At 35.5% G+C, this 16381-nt stretch overlaps 2 protein-coding genes across 2 annotated transcripts; one reads left to right on the top strand and one right to left on the bottom strand.

Annotated features, from left to right (window-relative positions):
* The first annotated feature begins 8586 nt into the window (after positions 1–8586).
* LOC120201424 (phosphoenolpyruvate/phosphate translocator 1, chloroplastic-like) lies at positions 8587–12024 on the top strand. The gene is made up of 9 exons (XM_039202033.1): positions 8587–9116; positions 9605–9727; positions 9818–9970; positions 10235–10320; positions 10486–10570; positions 10741–10860; positions 10962–11030; positions 11660–11789; positions 11901–12024. The coding sequence occupies exons 1-9, from the start codon at positions 8730–8732 to the stop codon at positions 11969–11971; spliced, it is 1224 nt and encodes a 407-aa protein (XP_039057964.1). The 5' UTR covers positions 8587–8729; the 3' UTR covers positions 11972–12024.
* A 2573-nt stretch (positions 12025–14597) lies between these two features.
* Positions 14598–16147, bottom strand: LOC120201407 (transcription factor MYB98-like). Its single transcript, XM_039202022.1, has 3 exons — positions 15564–16147; positions 15321–15447; positions 14598–15218 (listed from the first exon to the last, which is right to left on the bottom strand). The coding sequence occupies exons 1-3, from the start codon at positions 16145–16147 to the stop codon at positions 14691–14693; spliced, it is 1239 nt and encodes a 412-aa protein (XP_039057953.1). The 3' UTR covers positions 14598–14690.
* Positions 16148–16381: the final 234 nt, after the last annotated feature.

Genomic DNA, 16381 nt, shown 5'->3' with positions numbered 1-16381 from the left:
AATGCATATAAAATGCTTAAATAAATACATGCAATGTAAATGCAAATGAAAAATGCAAATACAAAAGGTGTCATTCTAGAGTGACCATCTTAAAACAACTTTCATTGAACACAAAGGTTTCGGTACATCAAACAACTTTTATAGATAATGGACAGCTTTCACTCCTAGCTTTTCTATCTCCTTCAAAAGCCAATTTAACTTCCACTCATGCTCAGGGGTTGAGTTGTCAATATGCTTTAATTCTCTTGCAAAGCCAGCTAAATCAACCCATTTGTGAGCCACATCACTTGCTTGGGTCATAACCTCTTTTATAACGTTGTCACTTTTCTTTATCTTGAGAGCTGATTCTCGGAGCTGCAGACACTGCTGTTGATTTTTCTTTGTAAGAAAATCATCGTGGTTATGAAACTCTTGCATAAGATTACTACAATCATCCACCATCTTCATCAACTTCTTATTCTTGGCTTTAGTGGCTTCTAGCTCAGCTTCACTCTCCCGTTTATGGCGTTGATGTGAGATTTCTATGTTAGCTATGGCCAAATTCAACGTCTGATTCTCGGCTTGGTATCTGCCCAAATCATTGATAGTTGTATCGCACATTTTCTCTGCAATATGTAATTCATAAGAAAACTTATCCGCTCGGCCTTCATGCACCTTGCAATTCTTTCTCCACTGTTTAATATCATTCTTCAATTTAGTGACTCCTGCTACCCACTCCTCTGGGACATTTCCTATGCCGGCAAATTTAAAGGCGTGGTTGATCCTTTGAAAACTATCCCGCATAACTTCCATCTCTCTGCTTAATCTATCATTCTCGCTCTTTAAATGACGAATCTGAGCTTTATATCTTGACAACCTATCTTCTTCTTGGATGTCCTCACTGATACCCTTACCTTTGAACACATTTGGCTCTGACTCAACAGGATAAGCTGCTACCGAAGCGTGTTGTCCTTCCGATTCAAATTCTAATACTCCATGATCCAGAAGATGTTGTACTCGATGTTTGAAGGTGGCGCAATTCTCAATGGAATGTCCTTGAACCCCAGCATGATATTCACAACGAACATTTACGTCATACCATTTTGGATACGGAGGCTGCAACGGCTTCACATAATGCGGAGCTACTTCTCGGGCTCCCACCAGTGCATCATACAACTCCTTATATGATATTGGGATAGAATTAAAATGAGAACCACCTTTCATCTTGGGTTGAACTGCAGTTTCAATTTTCACTTTCCTCGATGTCTGGAGTAGACTATCAAATGCCACTGCGTTCTGACTGCATGGCTTCTTTTCATTCTTCTGAATTTCTAAAGTTTCCACTATTTCTTTGGCGTTTCCAAACAACTTGTTGATACGAACAATGATTGTGCGTGGCTTCTCATACTGGCTAAGATCAGTAGGCTCTAAAGTGGTCTCTTGCATATTTGACACCTCAAGGTTGCTTCCGTCAAGCTCTTTCTGTCTTGTTGTAGAAGTCCCACTTCCTTTGGCTAAAGCATCTATCCTATCCATCATCCTGGACATCTGCTCTTTTATCTCTCTTATCTCCTTTTGCTCTTCCTCAGCCATGCGATCTTTGGGTGCAGATCTTTCCACTATTCTCGAAGCTTTCTGGTGATGCCACTTCTTAGCTGCGTTATAGTCTGCTTGATCACGAAACCCCTTGTTCCTCATGAAAACCTTCTACTATGCTGACCACTCACAAATCGACACCTTTTGATTATGTCATGATCATGCAATGCAAACAATGGGAAAACCCACATAAAAAACAAGTTAGTTCAAACAAAATGTCAAAAGGCAACAATAGCAAAATAAGTAAATTAATAAGATAATGCGAAAATAAAAATACGAGTACAAATGCAAATGCACGAGGTGTTAATCCCGAAAGTGACCACTTATAGAACAACCGTTCACTTAGACAACAAGAATTCCATGAGTACACCGTAGTCCAAATACAACTGTGCTTCTTCATCTCTTCATTTCCTTAAGTCGTACTCTTCATGGGATCTGGTATTGCACCTTCAAAATCGTCGGCGTATTCCATCACATTTGATGACGTCGGATGTCTTGAATCTTAAAATCTTCATTCTTATCTTCCATGCGATGTGGACTTCTCGTCTTTACGAAGGTCTTCTCGTCTTTATGAAGGGTCTTCTCGTCTTGATGAATGGCATTCTCGTCTTGATGAATGATATTCTCGTCTTTATGAATGCTCTTCTCATCCTTGTTACGATTGTATCTATCCTTTGACTCAACATCTTGGCCTTTACAGTTTCTTCAATCAGGTTCAGATCTCTTCATTCATCGGTTGTCCTTCATGGATCGTTTGAACATCTCTGGATCTCCTGGTTTTTACTACATAGTGGAGAATTTCTTGCCTCAATATGGTCAGCCTTCTTGTTAGTCAATCACTTGTGAATTAACACCCCTCGATGACATGAGGATGCAAATGCAATAAAATCACAATAAAATAGACATAGAACAAAAACGGGTTAGTACACATAAGATAAACAACAAGATAGTGGATACCGTAAACATCACATAAAACCTACCCTCACATGCTGGCTACCCAATCATGCTTTAGTAGATCCTACCCGACATGATATCTACCCACATGTTTTGTCATTCTTAAAAGATCCTAACCGCATGGTATCTAATTCACATGTTTTGTGCGAAAATATAAAACCTAACCGCATGCTTTTCTAGTTCTCATACTTATTGCAAAAATAAATTCGAGGAAAAGGTTAGAATGAGTTTCCCCTTCGTGTCTGCAGACAGAGATTCAACATAAGATGGGCAGAGTTTCAGTATTTCTAAAAGGGTCCCCGAATTATCCTTTGCTGGTGCCCCATTGGGCTTGCCAGACCCTCGATCCTCGCCCATTATAGGCTTAAAACGGATCAAGTTCGATTCGAGAGGATACATTTCCCTATGTCCATGCGAGGAAACTCAATGTTTCACTCGTAAACATAAGGCATGTACCCCAGAGGTTACTTGCTAAAGCCCATGTGGAGAAAAGTAATTTTTCTCACGTAAGCGTAGCGTTCACCCCTACCTAACGGGATAGAGCACAGTAAGAAGGCTCTAAATATCAAAACAGTTGTAACGACAGTGAGGGGAAACCCATAATCCTTTGCCTCGATCCAAGAAAAACAATAGACTAAAACGAAGGTCAGAAAACTGAAACATGTAGAACACACATTAGTACAACTATTTATTCATTCACCAAATTACAAATTAAGATGTAAATAAAACAATTCAAACAAACAAGGGATCAAAGACCAAATTAAAGCAAACTTATAAATTTTGTTGCAAAGACAATTAATTAATCGACGATCGGCCTGACTCTCTAAAAAAAGTCCCCAGCGGAGTCGCCAAGCTGTCGAAACGATTTTTTTAAAACGGTACGGGTAGGGGGCGAGATTTTGAAAACCGTGACATTTTTAATTATTCTCTTTTCAATTGAATTTTTAATTAAAAACAATGCAATTTTAGAAAATCTCTCGTTTCGAAAAAATTGGAAATTCCTTTATGATAAAAATATAAGGTTCGAGGAGTCGCCACCAATCTTTGATTAGGGTGTGATTGGGCACCCAAAAACGTCGTCATTTTAAATAAAAATTAATTTTAATTAAAACAACAAATTAAGGTCTGCGTTATCAAAATCTGAGTTCGGGAGTCGGTTACGCGTGGGGAATGATTAGCACCCCCACAACGCCCTAAATCGGTACCTAGTCAATTAATTAATGTCTTTGCAACGAATTTCACAAGTTCGAGTTTAATTTGATTAATGATCCCTTTAAACAATAAAAGTGCAAATTGGTAACATTGAAAAGCAACAAAATATGTTAATTTAAAATTACCGAGTCATTAAAAAGATAAAGGATATTCGATTATGTAAAAATATCGAGACCAGATCTTTAGGTGAGTTCTAATGATCTTTTCTCAAATAATTTAAATAGCCGAATATTTCTTTTTCTTTCATTCCCAAATTTTAAAGTGATTAATCAATTATTTTGGTGACACTGTTGGGATACATTTTTAATTTAAAACCGTTAAGAACAACTTTCCTGTAAGTTAAGAAAAGCTATTCGGACAGTTTTTAAATTAAAAGGGTATTACCCTTAATCTGATTATGTGATTAAGTTGAGTCATGCACATGAGGCCAACATGCGTAAACGCTACAACTAAATATATATGTACTAACGACATGCTTGAAATAATATGTACATGCATACATTCAAAATAAATCTAAATTAGCTCTACAAACATGCATGGGATATTGAACAAGTGGCTAAGATATAAAGAAAATAAACAGTGAGCTCTTTTCATAAAATCTCATTTCCAAGTGCTGCAACCATAATATAACCAAAATGCTATATAGGATCAAAAAGAAACATGCAAAAATTGAAGGTTAAATGTCTAGAACATCAAGACTTAAATACACTAAACTGGGGACCAAAATTAAATACGCTTAAAACATTGGGACAAAATTACAAACATTCAAACGTTGATTTATGGACCAAGTTAAAATGCACATAAAATATGAAGATAAAATTAAAATGTGCAGGAAATATGAATTGAGGACTAGAGTGCATTAAAGTAAAAACAAGCGTGACTCCCTCAGCCATAATCCCACGCGAACCGGCCACCCAAAACGCTGCCGTCTTGATACCTTAATATATATGATATCATAGGTAAAACTGAACCCTAGTTCCCATTTCATCCTCAGTAGCCGCAACCCCTCTCACTCTCAAACTCCTCTCTCGCGAATGGTCACTTCAAAGCACAAAAGAACCAACGCCGGCCACCGTGGCTTCCGATGGAGACTCACGACTCTCTCAGGTAAAAACTAACGCTTTGATCACTCTTATTTTGATTCTAGTCTTAAAGCCTAAAAATCAACCCTAACTATTTCCTTTCTCCCTTGACCGAGACTCTCCCCAACCCAGATCCGCGATGACAAGGTGTTTACCTTTGTGAAAGGAGACGACTTTGCTCCGATGAAAGAGACTTCAGAGCTCCCGAAGGTGAAAATCTTCTTTTTTTTTCTTGTCTTCGATTATTTCAAAATGTTTGTTTTGTGTTATTTTGATTTAAGTGAAATATAAACTGAGAGTGGGTTTATTGAACGAAAGAGAAAAAAAAAACTCATTTTCATTTGTCATGAAAATCTTGTCACATTGTTTTCGAATTCAAAGAAAAACTGGATCAAGAGTAGAAGCCCCCTCTTTTTTCTGTTCGTGAATCTCCCTTCGTTGATCCTTCCTTTGAATGGTTGTTGGAAATCTTCTCCTCCCCTTTCGCTCCTGAATCGAGCGCCCCCCATTTGCTGTCTGTCCTCGTTGCCTTTAATCTGTCCCCCATTAATTGATATCCCCGTGATTCTATATTGATTGCTATTTTTCGTTCTGTCTCGTGGTTGATTTCTCCTTGTTCACTGCTGCCCGTGACCCCCCTGTTATGTTGTTTTCTATATTAATGCGCTGCTTCATCATCTTGGATTTGCTGTTTGCAGGGCACGCACGAGCTGTTGCCGTTGGTGGGTGATGGGGAACCGAGCTGTTCTGCTCAGGTTTGGTGTTGGCATGGGCAGTGGAGCTTCAGCAGTATGGGCATAGGTGACATGGGAACATGGGACAAGGCCTCGGGAGGCACCAGCTGCTGTTGGGAGTGGAGTAGAGAATCGAGATGTTCTGCTCGGGTTTGGTGCTGGCATGGGAAGCTGCTCGGTTCTAGCATTTCACGTGGGAGACAGTTGCTAAGGAGCTGTGCTGCACATGGAAGGCATGGATGACAGCCACCAGTGGTCTCACGTGGGAAGCAATGGTCAACTCGGGTCTTGTAATTGTTGAGTCAATTATTTGAACTTGGGCTTGTAAATGGACTTTAATTTTAGAATTTGGATTTCAATTTGTGCCCCGATTTCCATATACGATTCCAATTCCAATCGAGCACCTAAAGCTTTCAAACGTGAAATTCCACGCTTCATTATTTGAATTAATTCTTCATCGAGCACTAACATCTTCAAATTAACTCTTGATCATCTTCAAAATGAAATTAAAAGGCCCGGACAAAATTAGGGTATTACACTATTCTAATGGCTTTTCGTTGGATAATTGGTTGTCTGGTGAAGATGCAATCAGGTGGAGATTCGACGACGACAAAGGCCGACAACTGATGTGGGATTAGAGATTGAAATTAAGATTTTCAAAGTTTTGAATTTTTAAAAAAAATTATTTTTTTTACCTTTTTAATATATACAAAAAATTTTAATTTTTTATTTTAAATAAACTTCTTAAAATTAAATAAATGTGACATATGTCATGTAATGCAATATTTTAACGACTGTTACAACTGAAACACTTAAAGTAATAATGTTTATAACGTTAAACATCTGCACTGACTGAAAAAAATAAAAGTTTGGTATTACTTAAAAAAACGGCATAGTTAAGATTTTTTTTGTATTAAGCCTTTTTTTTAAATCCCTAAATTACTATATTATATAACTATCACTCGCCAATTCTTGGTGAACTATGGGGGGATTTAAACATTTTAATGCAAGGATGTGGGATTTCATAGAGGGAGAGGGCTGAACGGGGACGAAGGGTGGGTGATTTTTTTAAAGATTTTTTTTAAAATAATACTTTTGTTTTATAATAATAAAAGTTCAAAAAAATATAAATGCGATATCTATCATTTAACGGATTACTTCGATAATCATTACGGTAAGAGCACTTAAAATAATAAAATTTGTAATATTAAACATCTAGATTGATCGAAAAATAATTTGAACACATAAATAAGAAAAAAATAATTTAAACATTTTTTTATATTAAGCATATATATATATATATGTCTTTTTTATTTTTAATCCCATTTTTCGATCGGTTTTGAAAAATGCATAGTTTTCTACTCCAATAGAACCTCCTCTAATATGGGACGCAGATATTCTTACCTAAACCAATTTGGTAGGTCGTCCTCGAGCGTATCTCACGTTAACCAAAATGCATTGGTATTATTATTATTATTATTGAAATTCAAAGTATAATATTGTACAAACAAATACCAACAAATGTACCAAAAATATATTATATTTCAACAAAAAGCTATATATCAACAAATAATATAAAGGATCTGTTAAAAATTAATATAAAGGATAATGATTTTCAGTCATAAGTATATATTGAATATTTGCATTACGCTACCTTCTTTTTTTCGTATCATTTTCTATAGATTACATCAATTTTTTTAATTTTATTTAGTCGATGACGATACTGATTTTGATGTTGATCATCAATAGCCGATTCTCTTATTTCTTTGTTTGTTTTTTAGCTTTTTAATAAGAATAATTATGCATTTGTAACACATTTTTCTCTGTCTTTATGACACATTTTTTGTCTTATTTCTCGGTCATTTGGTCGTTCTTTTTATTTTATGTTTTCTCAGGTTTGGATTTGAGGATGCTATGACTGATCAAGATGACGTTTATTTGTAATTCTATTGATCTTCCTTGCTATGGACCATTATATTGAATTTGGATACACGATTTTACGGTCATGTATAGTTTCTCACAGTACTCGGCTCTGATTTGCAATTCTCAGTGGTTTTGAAATAGCTTAACTCCCTTTTGTGGTTTGTTTGTCGATGCAGTTAGATTTGTTAATATAAATTTTTTGTTTGAATCTTTTGGTTAGGTTTTTAACATTATATATGTTTGGTATTTATATGATCTAAAGTGAGTAGTTTCAATTTTATAGGAAAATATAAAAAATTATGTATTTAGTTAACGGTGATAGTTGTAGACCATTGTTGTAATTTTTAGATATTTGATTAGCTGTTTTTATTTATATATATATATATATATATATATATATATATATATATATATATATATATATATATATATATTTGCATTACGCTTAAGTAATATACATTTGTTAAATTTCTTTAAAAATGAAAGAGTAAAAAATAAAGTAAATACATAAATTAAATTATATAATCTCAATAGATTGATGATGTTTTGTACTTTTGAAACAATAAAAATTATTGCAAAAATAAATTTGAATATTGACGAGCACGATATTATAATTATAAATTGAATGATCAAAGAAAAAGAAAATAGAAACTGCTAAAATTCATCTGACCTACTTTCGGTAACCGATAGAAAAAGAATTTCAGCCAAACATTAGAATATTCGTGGCCTTTTTTTTTCTCTTTAAATATATGACTTGTTTTAAAATAATTTTTTTATTTGAGTAATTAAAATAATTTTATTTAAAATAGATTATATTAAATTCTTACTCAAGTATTTAAAATGTTATTGATTAAAACAGACGTTTAAGATAATTTTTTTGTTTAAAGATTTGATAATTGACAGTAAACACTAATTATAAAATATTATAAGTATTTTAAATGAAAAAGGGAATTAGATATTTTTTAACTGAAAATTTTCTAAATATTTAGATAAAAATAATATATTTTAAATATTCAATTTTGAATTAAATCTATGTATTTCGAATTTTCGATGAATTATATAAATGTAATCTGAAAGTGGGGGTGTGAGGGCTGAGGGAAGTAAAGCAAGCGGACTCACACTGTTCCCACCAACCCTCCCTCTCTCTCGGCGGATTCCACAAAGCTCTTTTCCATTTCTTTTCTAAATCCCTTTTTCATTTTGTCTCCGTAAATCTCCGATTGAGATCTTTCGTGGAATCAAATCAACAATGCAAAGCGCAGCGTTTTCTTTGTATTCTCCTTGTTCGATTCCTTCTCTGAAACCGCGAAAATTCGGTTCCTCTGCTGGGTTCGATCCTATTCGCGTTTCCTGTTCTTCCTCCGTTCCCAAACGCCACGATCATTCTGCTTCAAGCCATGCCGTTTCCGTTACTTCTTTGCCTAATAGATCCTGGCCTCTCTCTTCCTCCTCGTCCTTGCCGCTCAGGGCTTGGAACTTAGATTCAAAGCCAGACCGCTTCGAAGTTAGAGCCACGGCTGCGGAGAGTGCCGGAGAAGGCGAGAAGCCAGGTAGCTTGATGAAGACATTGGAGCTTGGATTGCTGTTTGGATTGTGGTACCTCTTTAACATCTACTTCAACATCTATAACAAACAGGTTTCGCTTTCTTTTTTCTTTTTACTATAAATCTTTGATCTCCTTTATTGTTTTAAGATTTACTGTCTCGTTTACTCTTCTTTGTTATATTAGCTGAATTCAATTCGAAAATCAGCTTATTGGTAAAATATTTCCGTGATTTTTTTTTTTTTTAAATAAAACTGTAAAAGGACATTAAAGTGTAGAGAGGAATTCAGAATCAGAAGAATAAAAAACTCAACCGGATCCAAAGAACAAATAATATTGTGAAGAACGAACAAAAAAGATTAAACTATTTTGAAGTATATATTTATATGATTTTACTTTAGTATATCTTAATAATGTTAGAGACTAGTGGTTCCGCTATGCTGGTGCATGCTAGTTATTTTGTTCATTTTTAAAGAATTATAACTTGATTTTCAAGAGACTAAATTCGATAAGCTAGATTGAATGATAGGATATAATTTAAGAGAATGGACTGTAACTGACTTCTGTTTCTTTGTTTACAGGTTCTTAAGGTCTACCATTACCCTGTAACTGTCACTGTCATTCAGTTTGCTGTTGGGACTGTACTTGTTGCCCTGATGTGGACTTTTAACTTGTATAAGAGGCCAAAAATCACTGGTGCACAGGTAATTAGAAAAACATTTTGGTGCAACATTCTCTTGGGATTGTTGGTTCCTTTCTGGATTGATTCTAATTTTTTAATTGTTTATTTGCAGCTAGCAGTAATTCTACCACTTGCTGTGGTGCATACCTTGGGCAACCTCTTTACTAATATGAGTCTAGGAAAAGTGGCTGTTTCTTTCACTCACACGATTAAAGCTATGGAGCCATTCTTCTCAGTTCTGCTTTCTGCAATGTTTTTAGGAGAGGTAATTTCTTGTTTAGTTATTTTCATAATTTTTTTCCAATCATATTTTTATAATTATATTGTATCTATAAATACCTTTTTAAGTTTCCTTTCTTCTGTAATCTCTTGAAGTTATTCAAATTGTTGATTTTTTTACAAGAGTGATTATTGTGCCTGTTTGAAACTTCTTCAGTGTGAAAACTGATGCAGTTTCTTTCGTTTTTGGGAATTAGTAATGCAATTTCATGTTGGTTCTAACTTCGAGTATGATATTTTACTGTTACAGCTGCCAACTCCTTGGGTAGTTGGTTCCCTTGTACCAATTGCTGGAGGAGTTGTACTTGCGTCTGTTACTGAATCCTCATTTAATTGGTAAGAATTGTACATACTAGCATCTACTATCGTCCTATAACTGTAGAAAGTTTTATTTTACTTGCTATCCATTTCTGAATTTGATACAGATATCTTGTTACCAAGTACTTGAATTGGTTACTTTTATATCATTGTAATATAACCTCCCCTTTTTTACCTATACAGGGCTGGATTTTGGAGTGCAATGGCTTCCAATTTAACAAACCAGTCCCGTAACGTTCTTAGCAAAAAAGTTATGGTTAAGAAAGAGGTAATTTTATTTTTTGATGTCTTTTCTTGGTCACTATGGTGCTAACATTTATTGGAGTATAAATTCTATCTCCTTGTTTGTTTCACTGCAAAGTAATCTCTATTCATTGATAATCAAATTTTGGAGTTGATTTTTTTATTGGTACATAACAAGCTGTTATTATGTTACAGGACTCTATGGACAACATTACCCTCTTCTCAATTATAACAATTATGTCCTTTTTCTTGCTAGCCCCTGTGGCTGTCTTCATGGAAGGCATAACATTTACCCCTGCCTACTTGCAATCTGCTGTGAGTATTCTTAATCAGCTAAGTTGCTATAGGTGCCCTGATTTCACTTTTGATAATGTTGTCTTAATCTCCTTGTAATGGACTACACTTTTGTCTAACAGGGTTTAAATGTTAAAGAAGTTGCTGTAAGATCTCTGCTTGCTGCTCTTTCCTTCCATGCCTATCAGCAGGTAAGAACTTTTTCTTTTGATGGTTTTTCGTGATTCTTAAGAATCAAATGCATGGGTACAATTTCACTTCGTAGTGATGAACAAATTAAAAATGGGACAAAACTTGAGGTTTCTTAGGTCAAGTTCGGTAGGTTTCTTGTTGAAAATACCAAAGTAAACTTAAATTTGGAAAACAAAATAGATGGGTTGAAATATCATGTGATATATACAAAATCTCAAAAAAAATTGTATTTGTTCTGATGATTTATTTAAATGGGCATTTTTATTGGAAGTTCAAACAAGTCAAAGAGTCACTGTTCAATCCATATATAAAATCTAAGCCTAGATGCTACTTTGATTAACTTTTTGCATATTATTGATCTTCTTATTGAATTCTATTGGTCTATTTGAGGAACTATATTGATGTATTTGGCTCTAGAGAGATTGAGAAATAATTGATGTAAGGAAGTGCAATGATTACGTCGGATGTCTGAATGTCTCTATTTTCTTCTTTTTTATTCATTTCTTTTATGAAAGTAATAAAAGTTTGAGTTATGTCAAATCCTTCAAGTGCAGTCTTAAATTTATTTTTAGTGCAGTCTGCTCAATGCAAAGGTGATTAGTGTTTGATGTAAAACTATAATATGCAGGTTTCATATATGATACTGCAAAGGGTATCCCCGGTTACTCATTCTGTGGGCAACTGTGTGAAGAGGGTGGTTGTTATTGTCAGCTCTGTTATTTTCTTTAAGACACCGGTCTCACCGATCAATGCTCTTGGTAAATTTGCATTCTAATAATTTGTTATTGAAAATTGTGGCTGTTTTGAGTTTTTTTAATGGCGCCTTTATGTTTTATAGTTAATGGATCTTATTGTTATTATTTCTGCAGGAACTGGAATTGCCCTTGCTGGAGTTTTCCTGTATTCTAGGGTCAAGCGCATTAAGGCAAAGGCAGCGTAATAGGTTTGCCTGATATGTTCAACTTTTATGCGACAGATTGAAGGATTTGTTTCTAGTTTAGACGGAACCTATTTTTGGTTTTTGTTTTCGTATTTGGATCATTTTAATTCTATTTTTGCTGACTGCATTGCTACTTGATCTTTTAATCAAAGGGTCGATTGTCATTTTATAAGTTGGTTCTTACATTTTATTTATTTATTATTATACTATAATGATTATAAGGTAGTATCTGTTTTAAAGGTTCACAACCATTTGACAATGGAAACTCACACTCTGTAGTATATGGTCCTCAAATCTAGAATCTCTAAGAATAATAAGCACCTCTCTAATCATTGAGGTAGTTTGGTTCGAACGTTACTTTTAAGATAAAGGAACTTTACAATCTTTATTTCCAACTTTCTGATCCAACCGAAAGTGGAATACCATTGTGGGGAGTGTGGATATAGCACCAAAGTTAAATTATTTGGCTATGCAGTGGGGATCACAAGTTCCACAGGTGATTTGTGCAAGATATGTGGAGGAGAATGTGAAGCTGACGTACGCTCACTTAAGAATCGTGATGGCTGCTAGCTTTTCGCAAAATAATTATAGGGTAAATTATACAAATGATTATTAATATTTGAATAAATTTTATTTTTCTCATTGAAGTTTTAAAACTAATTAATTGGTCATTAATACTATTGATTTATAGCAGGTAATAGCTGTTACGGAAGATGATAGAATGTTGATATGTTGATGTGACACTTTACACTCATGTTGACCACACTTCGACTTAAGAAAATAATTTTGAAATAAAGCCCTCTTTTCTTCTTCACCTTTCTTTTATCTTCTTTATCTTTCAAAAATGGAACAGTGAGATAAACCAAATCGGCAAATCCCATAAGTGAAATGACAGAAAAAAAATGAAGCTAATCTGTGAACATACTGTGAAGTTTTAAACACCGATGTAGTTCCATTTCCAATGAGCTCAAGTACCACACCATGCATTCCTTTAAGGTTATTTCCAATGCAGATGTTTCTCCAACCACATCCAATATAGACTTGACTATCACTCTCCTTGTGTCCTAGACTTGCCATCCGTGATCTCCGTTGTTCATCAACAACTGTCTCACAAGATTTACCTATAAAACCATTGAATCTCGTAAATTTTCTCGGAATATTATGCAGTTGTAAAACTTGAAACATGAAAAGCCTGAAACCAAGAATTGATTTTATAGGCATGTTGTTTGTAACATACATGCTAACCAATCTGAACCTTTTCATGCATGCAATAGTGCCTCAAAGTTGCCACTAAATGAGGGCTTCCATGGCTCACCCGAGTGCTCGCCCATTTATCTTTGGTTGAACTTCTGGTTTGGTCTTTGATTTTGGTAGCAAAAACTGGGTATTCTCTTTGACATGCACTGGTATCAAATACCAGAACGTCGAGCACCATGTTTCCTCCATATCCGAGCACCAAGAAATCCCCTACATGCAAATCGTGGTCTTGAGCGAAATCTTTCCACCCATCTTAAGAAAGGAGTTAATATTTTGGTTGCTCTCCCGGTTCCAAAGCTTCGCCTTCACTTCTCTGGACCAACCCAGCACACCTAATTTTGGTGATTGAGCCTCTCAACATGGGTTTTCTGCATGCACAATAACTCGAACTCGAGACTTGTTTAAACGCTGCTTAATACTTGAACAGACTCCTATTGGTAAAAGGAGTTAATATTTACTCATCCGATGTCCCTATTTCCAAAGCGAGAGGAGGGATGTTTACCTCAAAAAGTGTGGAACAACTTAAAAACCCCTCTTAATCACCCTGAAACTTCGCTCATTTGTTAATGTCCCTCAAATCAAGAGAATATACAAGTAAACAGTGAATTACTAACTACTTCACTTTATGCTCCCTTTTCTAACATTCAAAATCCAATTTCACCAATGATCTTCAAAACAGGAAAAATGCATAACCTCTATATTTTTTAAATTCAACTCCAGTATCATTTTCTTTCATAAACAACACATTTTCAATGTTATCCATAATCAGTGCAATTTAAACCCAATTACACAACAAAAGACAGCACATGATATGATTATTTGGAAGATGATGAAAGACATAGAAGAGAAAGAAAAGTAGAGAAGCAGATGGGGTTTATTAAAAATACTTTTTTGGAGTCAAAGTGGGATCAACGTGATTATAAAATGTCACATCAATATTTTGTTATTTTTCCTAACAACGGTTGACGGCGAGTGATTGATTCTGTTATAAATAGATGTCCAATTCGTTAGTTATCATTATAACAAAATGATTCCACCCATTAAACTAATATATTTGGAACATGGTTGCTTCAAGCTTCTACAGACGGGTATCAGTCAAAATTGCATTTATTGCACCATGCTTTATTTCTTCCATTAAAAGTTGAGTAATTAAGTTTTAATAATATATAAATGAAGGAAAAATCTTTTTCAAAGCTTAGAATTATATCCTTCCATAAGAATCCAACACTAGTGGATTCCGTTCATATGCTTTGTCACATTCATGCAACATTAATTCCGACGAATTCAAGTCCCTTTATTTTTATGTGTGTATATATATAAACCATTATTATTTATTATTTAATCCCTTTCTACTGTAGTGATACCAGTGCCACCCTCTTATCTCTAAGATATTTCTTCTCCATCTAGAAAAACCCTAAACCTCCTCCGGATAGTTTGTCTCACACTGGTTTTGAGGTGTTATTTAGATGTTAGGGTGGGCTGAGATCATCTCCACCAAGTCTAGCTCCTTATTCACTGTCCCCATATCCATCTCAAATCTTTTGTCACCTGCCATAGGAGCAGCGGGTATTTGATCAAGAAGAGAGTCAATGCTGCAGCTCTCTTGAAGCAGTTTCTCATCAAAAGAAAACTCATTAAATACATATTCTGGAACCACACGGTCTGTGCTAGGGCAAAAATCTAACGGCTTGGTCGAGCTCTTATCTGCTGCTGGTACCTCGGTAGCATTCGAAGATTTTTCTTGGGATCTTGTGCTGCTGCTTGACTCTAAGTTTAAGCTCTTGATGTATTCCTGCAGGATGGAGCCTCTAGGGTACTTGGAACGACATTTCCTCTTTGAAAATTGCCTTCTTCTGGTTGCATTCCAATGATTCTTGATGGAGTTTTCTGTTCTTCCAGGGAGCCTCTTTGCAATTTCTGCCCATTTGTTCCCTATTTCTGTATGGGATTCTATTAACACCTTATCCTCCTCCTCACTCCATGTGTCCTTCTGCAATATTTAACCATCTCATATACACATATACATGTTGTGCGTATATCAATATGTGAACATGCATGCACAAGGTAATAATATTATTTAGTGTGACTTAACCTTGATGTCTGGTCTTAGATGATTGTGCCATCTCTCTCGGCATTGCTTCCCTATTCTTCCAGGCAACATCTGAGCAATATGAGACCATTTTCTCACTCCATACTGATCAACTAACTGAATCAGCAGCCTGTTCATGCGTGCAGATATCGGTAAGAAGACAATTGAATTAGTTTGTTTCGGATTCGATCCATGGACAACATTTAATCCCCAACAAAAAGGAAAAAAAAAAGGTCCATAATTTACCTGTCTTCTTCCATTGTCCACTGTCCCTTGACTCCATTAGACTTCTTACGACCTTTCCAATTTGTAGTCCTCCTAGAGGTTGGATTGGCCAATGTCCTATTCTTGTCGCAGTAACCATTTTCTGCAGTCACACACGACATTTCATCCGCCACCACAAAATCAAAGGGTGCCGCCATGTAATTCCCGACGTCGGATCCCATAATAATATCGTTGGACATGTTCCCTTGATGACAAAGGTTCAACATTCCCACGCTCCCGAAGTTGTCCATGACCTGTCCATGTCCGACGCTACCGTGATCCGCTACAGCAGCAAACGGCTTGCACTCGTAAAAATCTAAACTGTTCCTGGAGCAGCTGTAAGGGAATGCATCGAAAGAATCATAAACATAAACAGGGTTCGAAGACGACCCATTGACGTGAATTTGATGATCATGATCGAGGTGGTGAAAGTCTTGCAGGTAATAATCCTTTGAGGAAGAAGATGGGATCGTGGTTTCAAAGGGTTTTAGACAGTTGTCAGACAACAACATCGGCGGCTGGCTTTGAGTAGACATGCTTACCCCATGCTTTGGATCAAACTCCATCGTTCACAAAACCACAATCCAGGACAAAAATATTACGTTTTGGCCGTGTCTTGTCAGCTTTGAGTTCCTTAATAAGGTGAGAAATAAGGGAGGACATTTACTATATTGCTTGATCTAGGCCGTCCATTAAGGCTTAATCCCATGGTTAACATTCACGTAACATCATGCCTAATTATATTATACTGCCCTTGCTTATACCATGTAACCTATAGGCCAAGTGGCAGTTGCTCATTG

This window comes from Hibiscus syriacus, unplaced genomic scaffold (genome assembly GCF_006381635.1).
Source record: "Hibiscus syriacus cultivar Baekdansim isolate YM2019G1 unplaced genomic scaffold, ASM638163v2 tig00007204_pilon, whole genome shotgun sequence".
Lineage (NCBI taxonomy): Eukaryota > Viridiplantae > Streptophyta > Magnoliopsida > Malvales > Malvaceae > Hibiscus > Hibiscus syriacus.
The sequence above is the reverse complement of the archived record's forward strand: the minus strand, read 5'-3'. Positions and strand labels throughout refer to the sequence as shown.

Bases quoted from the DNA above. Each gene is read 5' to 3' on its own strand.
- LOC120201407 (XM_039202022.1), bottom strand. From the start codon at position 16,147: ATGGAGTTTGATCCAAAGCATGGGGTAAGCATGTCTACTCAAAGCCAG. The intron at 15,448-15,563 runs GTAAATTATGGA...ACGCATGAACAG, and splicing joins TGGACAATGGAAGAAGACAG to GCTGCTGATTCAGTTAGTTG. The intron at 15,219-15,320 runs GTTAAGTCACAC...TAAATATTGCAG, and splicing joins ATCTAAGACCAGACATCAAG to AAGGACACATGGAGTGAGGA.
- LOC120201424 (XM_039202033.1), top strand. From the start codon at position 8,730: ATGCAAAGCGCAGCGTTTTCTTTGTATTCTCCTTGTTCGATTCCTTCT. The intron at 9,117-9,604 runs GTTTCGCTTTCT...CTTTGTTTACAG, and splicing joins TCAACATCTATAACAAACAG to GTTCTTAAGGTCTACCATTA. The intron at 10,571-10,740 runs GTAATTTTATTT...ATTATGTTACAG, and splicing joins AAGTTATGGTTAAGAAAGAG to GACTCTATGGACAACATTAC.